The sequence below is a fragment of the Pristiophorus japonicus genome, chromosome 2 (genome assembly GCF_044704955.1).
Source record: "Pristiophorus japonicus isolate sPriJap1 chromosome 2, sPriJap1.hap1, whole genome shotgun sequence".
NCBI classification, from domain to species: Eukaryota; Metazoa; Chordata; class Chondrichthyes; family Pristiophoridae; genus Pristiophorus; species Pristiophorus japonicus.
Window position 1 is genome coordinate 208,556,133 of NC_091978.1, and position 14,842 is coordinate 208,570,974.

At 51.0% G+C, this 14,842-nt stretch overlaps 1 protein-coding gene across 3 annotated transcripts in view; it reads right to left on the reverse strand.

The window, feature by feature from the left end:
- Positions 1-14,443, reverse strand: part of ncapg (non-SMC condensin I complex, subunit G) — a 160,487-nt gene extending 146,044 nt beyond the window's left edge. For 2 of the 3 annotated variants that reach the window (XM_070870781.1, XM_070870779.1), the window contains exons 1-2: positions 14,313-14,443; positions 3,658-3,781 (exon numbers count right to left, since the gene is read on the reverse strand). In XM_070870781.1, coding sequence (XP_070726882.1) covers positions 3,658-3,771 — 114 coding nt within the window. In that variant the 5' untranslated portion in view covers positions 3,772-3,781; positions 14,313-14,443. The other variant, XM_070870780.1, reaches the window with a different exon arrangement.
- Positions 14,444-14,842: the final 399 nt, after the last annotated feature.

Sequence of the window (14,842 nt, forward strand, 5' to 3'; positions counted from 1 at the left end):
GCAGGACCTCCCTGCTTTTGTACTCCATCCCTCTCGCAATGAAGGCCAACATTCCATTCGCCTACCTGATTACCTGCTGCACCTGCAAACTAACTTTTTGGGATTCATGCACAAGGACCTCCAGGTCCCTCTGCACCGCAGCATGTTGTAATTTCTCCCCATTCAAATAATATTCCCTTTTACCGTTTTTTTTTCCAAGGTGGATGACCTCACACTTTCCGACATTGTATTCCATCTGCCAAACCTTAGCCCATTCGCTTAACCTATCCAAGTCTCTTTGCAGTTTCTCTGTGTCCTCTACACAACCCGCTTTCCCACTAATCTTTGTGTCATCTGCAAATTTTGTTACACTACACTCTGTCCTCTCTTCCAGGTCATCTATGTATATTGTAAACAATTGTGGTCCTAGCACCGATCCCTGTGGCACACCTCTAACCACCGATTTCCAACCCGAAAAGGACCCATTTATCCCGACTCTCTGCTTTCTGTTAGCCAGCCAATTCTCTATCCATGCTAATACATTTCCTCTGACTCCGCGTACCTTTATCTTCTGCAGTAACCTTTTGTGTGGCACCTTATCGAATGCCTTTTGGAAATCTAAATACACCACATCCATCGGTACACCTCTAACCACCATGCTTGTTATATCCTCAAAGAATTCCAGTAAATTAGTTAAACATGATTTCCCCTTCATGAATCCATGTTGCATCTGCTTGATTGCACTATTCCTATCCAGATGTCCCGCTATTTCTTCCTTAATAATAGCTTCAAGCATTTTCCCCATTACAGACGTTAAACGAACCGGCCTATAGTTACCTGCCTTTTGTCTGCCCCCTTTTTTAAACAGAGGCGTTACATTAGCTGCTTTCCAATCTGCTGGTACCTCCCCAGAGTCCAAAGAATTTTGGTAGATTATAACGAATGCATCTGCTATTACTTCCGCCATCTCTTTTAATACCCTGGGATGCATTTCATCAGGACCAGGGGACTTGTCTACCTTGAGTCCCATTAGCCTGTCCAGCACTACCCCCCTAGTGATAGTGATTGTCTCGAGGTCCTCCCTTCCCCCATTCCTGTGACCAGCAATTTTTGGCATGGTTTTTGTGTCTTCCACTGTGAAGACCGAAGCAAAATAATTGTTTAAGATCTCAGCCATTTCCACATTTCCCATTATTAAATCCCCCTTCTAAGGGATCAACATTTACTTTAGTCACTCTTTTCCGTTTTATATATCTGTAAAAGCTTTTACTATCTGTTTTTATGTTTTGCGCAAGTTTACTTTCGTAATCTATCTTTCCTTTCTTTATTGCTTTCTTAGTCATTCTTTGCTGTCGTTTAAAATTTTCCCAATCTTCTAGTTTCCCACTAACCTTGGCCACCTTATACGCATTGGTTTTTAATTTGATACTCTCCTTTATTTCCTTGGTTATCCACGGCTGGTTATCCCTTCTCTTACCACCCTTCTTTTTCACTGGAATATATTTTTGTTGAGCATTATGAAAGAGCTCCTTAAAAGTCCTCCACTGTTCCTCAATTGTGCCACCGTTTAGTCTGTGTTTCCAGTCTACTTTAGCCAACTCTGCCCTCATCCCACTGTAGTCCCCTTTGTTTAAGCATAGTACGCTCGTTTGAGACACTACTTCCTTACCCTCAATCTGTATTACAAATTCAATCATACTGTGATCACTCATTCCGAGAGGATCTCCTCTCAAATGTTTCACCCTGGTGCCCAACCCCACCAAATTAGTGTAAATGCTCCCCCACAGTACTAGTTAACCTTCCCGTGAGGACATTGGTTCCAGCTCTGTTGAGGTGCAACCCGTCCACCTTGAACAGGTCCCTTCTGCCCCAGAACTGATGCTAATCAATGTTCCCTCCCGCGCAGCCGACTCGACGACTTTTTAATGTGCAAAACTGCGCGTATGCGGTATTTTGAAGGGGCCACGCACCCCAAAAACTTAACGGGAACATTGGTTCCAATGCCCCTGGAATCTGAAGCACTCCCTCCTGCACCATTTCTCCAGCCACGCATTAACCTCTTTTATCCTACAATTCCGATACTCACTACCACGTGGCACTGGGAGCAATCCAGTGATTACTACCTTTAAGGTCCTGCTTTTTAAGTTTTTTAAACTTGCTTCCTAGCTCTTGAAACTCTGACGACAGAATCTCAACCCTTTTCCTTCCTATGTCATTAGTTCCCCTTCCCCCCACTTAAAATGTTCTGCACCCCCCCTCAGTGATGTCCTTTGCCCTGGCACCAAGGAGGCAACACACCATGCGGGACCCACATTGGCAGTTGCAGAAATCCCGGAGGATTCCTGCACTGCCTGCATCTTCCTACCTTGCCGGATGGCCACCTACTTACTATTCTCCTGAAGTGTGGCCTCCAAGAAATTCTCAGCCTCCCATGTGCCCTGCAGTAACCCCAGCCACTCCTCAAGCCCTGAGCTCGGGATGGAGCAGCTGAAGGAAGTTCCTGCACACATGATTATCCAAGACACATGAAGCGTCCTGGAGTTCCCACATGGCACAGGAATTGCAAGCAATGGATGTCAGCTATCCCATCATTTTGCTTAAAAATTCCCTTTCGATCTAATTAATTACTCTGATTTTTATATATTTATTGTTGCCCCTTGGCTTAAATTACTTAGCACCTCCTTCCCCTCTGTACCGAATTCCCACTCTTACCAAATTCCTGTTGCCACTCTGTTTACAAGCAGATACTCCCAGCTCTGTGCACAAGTATTCGTTAGGAAAAACACAAGTATCATGCCATTTGTAATCAGTGAAAATTCATGCAAGATCAGCGATCTCATAAATAAGATGGAGGTCTTAGACAGGCTAAAAGAGCTCAAAGCTAATTGCCAGAGATGGTATGTATCCTAAGCATTAATAGATGATGTGTGTGGAGGCTGGTGGTCGTTACAAGTGAGTCCAGGAACAATGCAAGAACTCTACTACACTGGAAATAAGAAATTGCAATACCGTTTTCAAAAACAGTAGCAAAGCAGGTTATTAGTGAAAATAACAGATTCAATAATCGGGAGTAAACGTGTGAATCACCTGTAAAGAAAGAAGAAACTAACTTGCAATTACATGGATGCCGTAAAGGACTAGATTTATACACTCAAATCTGTAATGGGGCTGGAACGCACAACCTTCTGACTCGGACTACAATACTATCAACTGAGCCAAGCGGTGTGAATATAACCTAGTAAATAACAACCAGTACTGATTCATAAAACAGAAAAGGCTAAGTGATCTGCTCTGACTTTTCTTTTGCAAAAGTCACAACTTAACTACAGTGTGAAAGACCCTCGAATGTGCTGTTCCTAAACTTCCAAAATATTTTGGTAAAGTTCCACACAAAAGGTTATTACTTAAGCGTAAAATGTTGAGGATTCAATGTAAAACCTGAGAACATATATATTTTTAAATAGTTGAAGGATAGGAAGTTAGGGCAGTGATGTCAGAATGAAGGGAAGTGTTGAGTAGGGTTCCCTGGACCCCTACAGTAAGATTCAAAAGCTCAATGCAAACTGCTAAAACACACTAAAGTGATCAACCTAAACTCAGAATACAACAAATACAGTAATCGGTACTGTGATTTGATTTATAGCAATATTGTCCAGAGCACTATGCATTACACTGTACCTGATTATATATTTGTTTAAGACCTGCTACCAGCTTTGCCAGATTTTGATGTCCTTTCTGGGCCATTTCAAAGGCTTGTTGAATTTGGAGCAGTCGATTTTTTTGCGTCCCCATTTCTTAAGATCTGAAATGAACAACATGCTTTAATGAATCATAACTTGTTACTGTTCATCAGAATTTTTTAAAGCAGTAATAATTCCACTTGATAAACAATGCTTTATACAGTTTTGAAAGTTAACGGGCAAGGAAAGTCTAGAAGAAAATTTTTTATTCTAAGGAAACCATTTAGAAAAAATATTAGCCCACAGATCTCCCAGCTAGTAGTGCAGTTGCATGCATGGAATCAGATTAGTCCAGATCTCCCAGTCAGTCATGGGCCAGACAAGTCAAGATCTCCCAGTCAGTATTGGTGCTGAGAGGCGCCGGACTGCTCCAAGCTCTCAGGCCCTCACTGCTATAGTGATGCCAAATTCCTTTAAACTCCCGAGTGTTGCTGCTCATTGAAGCCTGACAGAAAACAGAACTGACACTGACAACACCCCGGGTAAACTCTCGTTGCAGATAGTCAGTTTCCCTGCTCCTTCAGCACTCAGGTTACCAGACACCCCCACTGGTTACTTGGGTTATCGCATACACCTAACTAGTGATGCAGGTTCCTACACGCTTTCTCCCCCCGCTCCCCCCTCTCACTCACTCACTCAATACCAGTTACATGGGTTAACACACTGATTTTCCGCCCAGGTTACCTTGTTGTCTCCCTTCCCCCATGAGCCACCCAGGCCACTGAGCACTCTTCTCTCCAAAACCTTTCCCCCCGCAATCCATTACTATGCTCACTTTCACCCCACTGTGTACCTGGGTTACAAAGCTCTCTGTCGCACGCGACTTTATCGCCCCTATCACCGTTATCACCCCCTTTCATCTGAATTAGTTACTCGGATTATTAACATGCTTTCTTTCCTCCACCCCGGTTACCGCTCTCTCTCTTTTCTCCCATCCCCCCAACCACTTCACTCTCCCCTCTCTCCCCACCCCCCTCCTTTACCGCATTCACTTTCTCTCTTCCACCGCCCCCGGCCATTGTACTCCCCCTCTCTTCCCCCTTACTGCACTCCCTACTACGTACTGCACTCCCACCAACCCACCCCACTAGACTCCCTCTCTTCCCTCCCGCCCCTTACCGCATTCCCTCTCTTCCCCCCGCTCCTTACCACACTCCCTCTCTTCCTCCACTTACCGTACTGCCTCCCCCCCCCCTCTTACTGCACTCCCTCTCTTCCCCCCGCACTCCCTCTCTTCCCCCCCCTCCCCTTACCGCACTCCCTTTCACCCCCCTTACCGCACTCCCTCTCTTCCCCCCAACCTTACCGCACTCCTTCTCTTCACCCCCCTTACCGCACTCCCTCTCTTCCCCCCCCCTTACCGCACTCCCTCTCTTCACCGCCCCCTTACCTCACTCCCTCTCTCTCCCCCCCTTTACCGCACTCCCTCCCTTCCCCCCCCCCACTTACCGCACTACCTCCCTTTCAACCCCCTTACCGCACTACCTCCCTTTCACCCCCCTTACCGCACTCCCTCTCTCCCCCCTCTTACCGCACTCCCTCTCTCCCACCCCCTTACCGCACTCCCTCTCTCCCCCACCCTTACCGCAATCCCTCTCTTCCCCCGCCCCTTACCGCACTCCCTCCCTTTCACCCCCCTTACCGCACTCCCTCTCTTCCCCCACCTTACCGCACTCCCTCTCTTCCCCCACCTTACCGCACTCCCTCTCTTCCCCCACCTTACCGCACTCCCTCTCTTCCCCCACCTTACCGCACTCCCTCTCTTCCCCCACCTTACCGCACTCCCTCTCTTCCCCCACCTTACCGCACTCCATCTCTCCCCCCCCTTACCGCACTCCATCTCTCCCCCCCCCCCTTACCGCACCCCATCTCTCCCCCCCCCTTACCGCACTCCATCTCTTCCCCCCCCACCTTACCGCACTCCATCTCTCCCCCCCCCCACCTTACCGCACTCGATCTCCCCCCCCCACACCTTACCGCACTCCATCTCTCCCCCCCCCACCTTACCGCACTCCCTCCCTCTCCCCCACACCGCACGCACTCCCTCCCTCCCTCTCCCCCACACCGCATACACTCCCTCCCTCTCCCCCACACCGCACGCACTCCCTCCCTCCCTCTCCCCCACACCGCACGCACTCCCTCCCTCTCCCCCACACCGCACGCACTCCCTCCCTCCCTCTCCCCCACACCGCACGCACTCCCTCCCTCTCCCCCACACCGCACGCACTCCCTCCCTCTCCCCCACACCGCACGCACTCCCTCCCTCTCCCCCACACCGCACGCACTCCCTCCCTCTCCCCCACACCGCACGCACTCCCTCCCTCTCCCCCACACCGTACGCACTCCCTGCCCCCCCCGCACTGCACGCACTCCCTCCCTCTCCCCCACACCGCACGCACTCCCTCCCTCTCCCCCACACCGCACGCACTCCCTCCCTCTCCCCCACACCGCACGCATTCCCTCCCTCTCCCCCACACCGCACGCACTCCCTCCCTCTCCCCCACACCGTACGCACTCCCTCCCCCCCACCGCACGCACTCCCTCCCTCTCCCCCACACCACACGCACTCCCTCCCTCCCTCTCCCCCACACCGCACGCACTCCCTCCCTCCCTCTCCCCCCCCCCCGCACCGCACGCACTCCCTCCCTCTCCCCCACACCGCACGCACTCCCTCCCTCCCTCTCCCCCGCACCGCACGCACTCCCTCCCTCCCCCCCACACCACACGCACTCCCTCCCTCCCTCTCCCCCACACCGCACGCACTCCCTCCCTCCCTCTCCCCCCCCCCGCACCGCACGCACTCCCTCCCTCTCCCCCGCACCGCACGCACTCCCTCCCTCCCTCGCCCCACCGCACTCCCTCTTCCCCCCCCCCCATTACCGCACCCCCTCCCTCTTTCCCCCCCCCATTACCGCACCCCCTCCTTCTCCCCTCAGCCCCCCCCATTACCGCACTCCCTCACCCCTCCCCCATTCCCTCAGACCCCTTTCACCGAACTTCCTCTCTCCCACCCACTTTACCACACTCCTCCTCCTCCCCTCTCTTTCTCCCCCCCCTTTACTGCACTCCCTCCCCCCCACCACCGCACTACCCCTCCTCACAGCACTGTCTCCCTCCCTCCTCTCACCGCCCTCCCTCTCCCTCCCGCCCCTTACCGCACTCCTTCCCTCTCCCCCCCCCCATTACCGCACTCCCCCTCTCACCGCACTCCACCTTCCCCCTCTACCACATTTCCTCTCAGATCCCCAGTACCAAACTTCCTCTCTCCCACCCACTTTACCACACTCCTCCCAGTCTATCCCCGCGCCCCCCCCTCCGTCTTTACCGCACTCCCTCTCTCCCCCCCTCACCGCATTCCCCCTTTCTCCACCCCCCTCACCGCACTCCCCCTTTCTCCACCCCCCTCACCGCACTCCCCCTTTCTCCACCCCCCTCACCGCATTCCCCCTTTCCCCACCCCCCCCTCACTGCTCTCTCTCTCTTCCTCCCCCCCTCCCCCCCACCCCTCCTTACTGAACTCCCTCTTCCCCTCTTCAGAGAATGGTTACAACACCGAAGTCCATTCGGCCCATCAAATCCATGCCGGCTCTCTGCAAGAACGCTTCATAGAAAATTGCAACACAGAAGGAGGCCACTCAACCCATCGTGTCTGTGCCAGTCGAAAAAATGTTCCCCAGCCTAGTCCCACCTTCCAGCACCCTGTCGGTTACGGCTCTAAGTGCACAGCCAAGTACTTCTAAAATGTGATGAGAGTTTCTGCCTCTACCACCCTTTCAGGCAGTGAGTTCCAGACTCCCACCAACCTCTGGGTGAAGAAATGTTTCCTCATCCCCCCTCTAACCCTTCTACCAACTACTTTAAATTTATGCGCCCTGGTTGTTGACCCCTCTACCAAGGTCCTTCCTATCCACTCTATCTAGGCCCCTCATAATTTTATACACCTCAATTAAATCTCCCCTCTGCCTCCTCTGTTCGGGGAAAACAACCTCAGCCTATCCAATCTTTCCTCATAACTAAAGTTTTCCAGTCCTGGCTCCTCTGCACCCTTTCTAGTGCAATCACATCCTACCTATAATGTGGTGACCAGAACTGCAATCAGTATTCAAGCTGTAGCCTAACTAATGTCCTTGTATTCTATGCATCGGCTAATAAAGGAAAGCATTCCGTATGCTTTTTTAACTACCTTATCGACCTGTTCTGCTCCCTTTAAGGATCTGTGGACATATACAAGGTCCCTCTGTTCCTCCACACCTCTCAGTACCCTCCCATTTACTCCAGCTAGTCCCACTCCCCCACCCTTTCCTCGTAGCCCTGCAATTTTTTTCCCTTCAGAACAACCCAGCTTCTCCAGTCTATCCACGTAACTGAAGTCCCTCATCCCTGGAACCATCCTCCTAACTCTTTTCTGCACCCTCTCTGAGGCCTTCACATTCTTCCTAAGTGCGGTGCCCAGAATTGGACACAATACTCCAGATGAGGCCGAACCAGTGTTTTATTAAAGGTTCATCATAACTTGCTTACTTTTGTACTCTTATGCCTCTATTTTTGAAGCCCAGATATGCTTTTTTAAATGCTTTCTCAACCTGTCCTGCCATCTTCAACAATTTGTTTACATCTATCCCCAGGTCTTTCTGTTCATGCACCCCATTTAGAATTTTATGCTTTAGTTTATATTATCTCTCCTCACTCTTCCTACCAAAATGTATCACTTTGCCGCCTTCTGCGTTAAATTTCATCCGCAATGTGTCCAACCATTTCACCAGCCTGTCTATGTCTTCTTGAAGTCTATCACTATCCTCCTCACTTTTCACTATACTTCCAGGTTTTGTCTCATCTGCAAATGTTGAAATTGTGCCCTGTACACCCAAGTCCAAGTCATGACTACAGATCAAGAGAAGCAGTGGTCCTAGCACCAACTCCTGGGGAACACCACTTTCCTCTAGTCCAAAAAGCAACAATTCACCACTACCAGCTGTTCCCTGTCACTTAGCCAATTTCGTATCCATGCTGCCACTGTTCCTTTTATTCCATGGGTTTCAACTTTCCAGGCAAGCCTATTATGTGGCAGTTTATCAAATGCTTTTCAGAAATCCATGTACACCACAACAACCGCATTGCCCTCATCCACCCTCTCTGTTACCTCATCAAAAAATTCAATCAAGTTAGTTAAACACAATTTGCCTTTAACAAATCCATGCTGGCTTTCCTTAATTAATCCATACTTGTCCAAGTGACTGTTAACTTTGTCCTGGATTATCGTTTCTAAAAGCTTCCCCACTATACAGTTAAACTGACTAGCCTGTAGTTGCTGGGTTTATCCTTACACCTTTGTTTGAACAAGGGTCTAGTCCTCTGGCACCACCCCTGTATCTAAGGAGGATTGGAAGATTATGGCCAATAACCTCAGCGTCCTAGAATGCATCCCATCTGATCCTGGTTATCTATTTTAAAGTACAGCCAACCTTGCTAGTACCTCCTCTTTATCAATTTGTATCTCATTCAGTACCTCCACTACCTCCTCTTTCAGCATCTTCTTCCTTGGTGAAGACGTCACCGCACTCCCTCTCTTCCCCACCGCCTTTTACCGCACTCACTCCCTCCCTCTACCTTATTGCACTCCCTCCCTCTCCCCCCACTTACCGCACTCCTTCCCTCCCCCTCCCTCTTACCGCCTGTCATGTTATGTGAGGTTACAAACTGTAACCTTTATGTAACAACACTGTACACTGTATACACCTGAGAAATGCACACCTTGACCACAGGGGGTGAATTTGTGGGAGACACTCCTCACCTGGTCATCCAGGTGTATAAAGAGAGGTCCCATGCAGGGTCAGCACTTCTTGGTCCTGTGAATAAAGGTACAGGTCACAGAGTGACCTTATCTCCAGTATGTGCCTCGTGTTGATTTGCTGTAGTGTGTAAGGACACAACATTTGCCGACGAGAAACGGGAATCAACGACTCAAGAGAATGGCCACCGGTAGCACGGAGGAACGGTACTGTGTTGGTGAGGACTGGGACGATTTCGTTGAGAGGCTCCAGCAGAGCTTTGTCACGAAGGACTGGCTGGGAGCGGCAGCAGCTGACAAGTGAAAGGCGCATCTACTGACCAGCTGTGGGCCTAAGACGTACGAGCTGATGAAAGACCTGCTCGCACCCGAGAAGCCGGCGGACAAGATCTTCGAGGAGCTCAGCAAACTGATCGGTGAGCACCTCAAACCGGCGAGTAGTATACACATGGCCCGACACCGATTCTATACACACCGTCGTTGGGCAGAACATACCGGACTTCGTTGCGGACCTTCGGCGCTTGGCCAGCCTCTAAGTTCAGACGCCTGCAGGGGGGAGATGTTACGGGATTTCCTCATTGGTCATGCCAGGATTTTTAGGAAGCTAATTGAGACCAAGGACTTGACCTTGGAAGCAGCGGCGTTGATGGCTCAAACCTTCATGGAGGGGGAGGAGGAAACCAAGATCATATATGCGCGCAACTTTGCTCCCAACGTGGCGATGGAGCAGGGAGTTAACATGGTAAACGCGATTCAGAACCCCGCAGGCAGGCAAGGGCAATTCGACACCAACCAGACAGTAACAGACCGTAGGGTGGGTCCGCAACAAAGACAATGGCAGGTTGAACGGACATCTACACCATCACAAGGGACAATACGTCCCGGGATGGGACCATTGACACCTACAAACAAAGTGCTCAAGAGTAATCAAAGAGACAATGAGAGAGGAATGCCTGGTAACAGCTCTTTTGTTCACAACAATCTCAGCTCATGCTGGAGGTGCGGGGGCAAACATGCTGCGAAGACCTGCCGGTTTCAACAATTCATCTGCAGAAATTGTAACTTGTGTGGACATTTAGCCAGGATGTGCAGGAAGCCTGCAGCGAGGCTGGTTTACAAAGTGGATGAACCACAAGAGGGATCTGCAAAGCAGGGGTATGTCTGGGACACAGCAATGGACGCTGAAGTTCAGCGGGTCCAGGTGGCAAACATCCACAGCTCATACAGAAAAACGCCACCTATGATGATGAGAGTACGGTTAAACAGCATCCCGGTATGCATGGAGCTGGATACAGGAGCCAGCCAGTCACTTATGAGTGTCCAACAATTCGAGAAACTGTGGCCACTCAGAGCTAGCAGACCCAAACTAGAACGCATTGTCACGCAACTACGGACGTACACCAAAGAGATCATCCCAGTGCTAGGCAGTGCAATGTTAGTGGTCACACATAATGGATCTCAGAACCAGCTGCCACTCTGGATTGTCCCGGAAAATGGTCCCGCGCTTTTGGGGAGGAGCTGGCTAGCCGAGATGAACTGGAAATGGGGGGGGATGTGCACGCCATTTCATCTGTAGAGCGAAGTTCATGCTCACAGGTCCTACAAAAGTTCGAGTCATTATTTCAACCTAGCGTCAGGACTTTCAAAGGCACCAAAGTAAGGAAATGCATCACCCCGGACGCCACACCAGTGCACCACAAAGCCAGATGTGATGCGGGAGAAAATTGAGAGTGAGTTGGACAGGTTGCTAAGAGAGGGCATAATTTCGGCCGTTGAATTCAGCGACTGGGCAAGCTCCATCGACCCTGTTCTAAAAACGGATGGCTCGGTCAGGATCTGTGGCGACTACAAGGCCACCATCAACCGAGTGTCCCTTCAGGACCAATACCCGCTTCCGAGAGCGGAGGATCTTTTTGCCACGCTGGCAGGCGGCAAGCTGTTCACCAAGTTGGTCCTCACTTCGGCCTACATGACCCAGGAACTGGCCGAAGAATCCAAGCTACTGACCACCATCACCACGCACAAGGGGCTGTTTGTCTACAACAGGTGTCCGTTTGCCATTCGTTCAGCAGCCGCTATCTTTCAGAGGAACACGGAAAGCCTGCTCATATCCATCCCTGGAACAATCGTATTTCAGGACGACATCCTTATCACAGGTCGAGACACCGAGGAACACCTCCACAACCTGGAGGAGGTGCTACGCCGACTGGACCGGGTAGGACTGCGACTAAAGAAGTCCAAATGTGTGTTTTTGGCCCCAGAGGTTGAGTTTTTGGGCAGGAGGGTTGCCGCAGACGGGATCCGGCCCACCGAATCCAAAACGGGGGCTATCCGTCGCGCGCCCAGGCCTGGCAACACATCAAGAGTTGCGTTCATTTCTGGGACTATTGAACTATTTCAGGAACTTTCTACCAAACTTAAGTACATTGCTGGAGCCACTACACGTGCTCCTGCGTAAGGGTTGCGATTGATTCTGGAAGGACTGTCAGGAACGGGCTTTCAATCGGGCGCGGAACCTGCTTTGTTCTAATAAGTTATTGACCCTGTACGAGCCCTATAAGAAATTGGTTTTGACATGTGATGCATCATCCTATGGGGTTGGGTGCGTGTTGCAGCAGAGTAATGATGAGGGCCAACTCCAACCTGTGGCTTATGCCTCCAGGTCACTCTCCCAAGCAGAAACGGGGTATGGGATGGTTGAAAAGGAAGCACCCGCATGTGTCTACGGAGTGAAAAAGATGCACCAGTACCTTTTTGGCAGAAGGTTCGAGTTAGAAACATCCCTGTTGTCCGACAGCAAAGCTGTCAATGCCAATACGTCAGCTCGCATACAGCGATGGGCTCTCACGTTGGCTGCGTATGACTACACCATACGGCACCGGCCAGGCACCGAAAATTGCGCTGATGCGCTCAGCAGGCTTCCACTGGCCAGCACTGAGGGGGCAGCGGAGCAAAGCGAGGAGATGGTCATGGCTGTCGATGTCTTTGACAGCGCAGGCTCCCCCATCACAGCCCACCAGATCAAAACCTGGACAAACAGAGATCCCCTCCTATCTGATTAAGAAATGTGTCCTGACTGGGGATTGGGCGCCCGCACACGGAGCATGCCCTGAAGAGGTCAGACCATTTCACAGACGGATGGATGAACTCTCCATCCAAGCCGACTGCCTACTATGGGGCAGCCGGGTAGTCATGCCCCAGATGGGTAGTGAAGCATACATCAGGGAAGTCCATAGCGAGCACCCAGGCATCGTGCTTATGAAGGCCATTGCCCGGTCACATGTACGGTGGCCGGGAATTGATGCAGACCTGGAACACTGTGTTCGCAGGTGCACAACGTGTGCCCAGCTGGGCAATGCCCCCAGGGAGGCCCCACTCAGCCCATGGCCCTGGCCCATCAAGCCATGGTCACGTATTCACTACGCGGGCCCATTCATGGGAAAAATGTTCCTCATTGTTGTTGATACGTACTCGAAATGGATCGAGTGCATCATATTGAATTCGTGCACGACATCCACCACAGTGGAGAGTCTGCGTGCGGTCTTTGCAACACACAGCTTTCCGGACATCCCAGTTAGCGACAACAGCCCGTGTTTCACTAGCTATGAATTCTGGGAGTTCATGTCGGGTAATGGCATCAAACATGTCAGGACAGCGCCGTTCAAGCCGGTTCAAGCCGGCTTCCAACGGCCAGGCAGAACGTGCGGTCCAAATCATAAAGCAAGGCATGCTCCGGATTCAAGGACCCTCCCTTCAATACCATCTATCGTGCCTCCTGCTGGCCTACAGGTCCCAACCGCACTCGCTCACGGGAGTCCCGCCAGCGGAACGACTCATGAAACGTACACTAAAAACTCGGCTGTCCCTCATTCATCCAGTCTTGTCAGACATTGTCGAGGGCAAGCGCCAGTCCCAAAATGAGTGCCACGACCGTAACTCAAAAGGGGAGATGGATAGAAATCGATGACCCTGTATTTGTTCTTAATCACGCTGTGGGGCCCAAGTGGCTCGAGGGTACTGTAATTGGTAAAGAGGGGAATAGGGTCATAGTGGTCAGACATGTCGCATGCATCTGGACCAAGTAAAAAAAAAAGGTTCAGCATGGACACTGAGGAAAATCATGAGATGCTATCCACACCACTGCCAGTGAACGAGCAACAAGAACTGTCAGCAGCATGCACAGTCCCTGCGGTCAGCCTGGAAGAGCCGGAATTACCACAGGTGACAAAGACGCATGCCAAGGCTCAACAACCATAGCCCCAACTGCGGCACTCCACGAGAGAGCGTTGATCGCCTGAAAGACTCAATCTTTGACCCAAAGACGTTGGGGGGAAGTGATGTCATGTTTGTAACCTCACATAACTGTAACCTTTATGTAACAACACTGTACACTGTATATACCTGAGAAACGCACACCTTGACCACAGGGGGTGAACTTGTGGGAGACACTCCTCACCTGGTCATCCAGGTATATAAAGGGAGGTCCCACGCAGGGTCATCACTTCTTGGTCCTGTGTGACCTTGTCTCTAGTATGTGGAAGGACACAACACCTCCCTCCCCTTCCCCTTCCCACACTCACTCCCTCCCTCCACCCCCCTTTACTGCACTCCCTCCCTCTCTGTCTCTCCCCCCACTCTTTACCGCCCCCCCCTCCTCTTTACCGCACTCCCTCCTTCCTCCTTCCCCCCCTCTCTCTTCCCCGGGTTTTCCACCCACTTACCCGTATTACCGCCCTCCCGTTCCCCGGGTTACCGATTTCCCTCTCCCTCTCGTTACCCAGGTTACCGCTCTCTCTCCGTTTTACCTGTTCAATGCGGAATTTACGTTTTTAAAATTCAAATCGATTCGGCGCGATCCGCCGACAACCGCCCGAAATTTCAAATCCGGCTCTCGCGAGATTAGTGCGTCAATCTGCCGGAAATTACTAAACCGTGCGCCTGCGCTGTTGTTTGAAGTGACCTCAGCTGTGTAGCACGGGAATGGTGTCGGTCGGTAGTTCGAGCTGAGCACAGTAACAGTGTCACCGCACTTGGGTCCTTATTATTATGGTTTTCGACAGTTTGATGCTATAGTTCGACAGCTAAACTCCTGAAATAAAGCCAGAAAATGTTAGAAACCAGCTGACAAGTTTGCACCTGTGGAGGGAAAATAAATAAACATACATTTTGGTCAGGGCTAGTTGCTGCCACCACTCCAGCTTTCAAAGTATGTCAATGACGTTAGATTCAGAAACTCAACGCAAAGTGGTCGAGTTTACAGATGATTACAAGCAGGGAAGGGCAATAGAATTGGACAAAGCAGCTCAGAAAATACAGAGAGTTGAAGAAGAAAAAA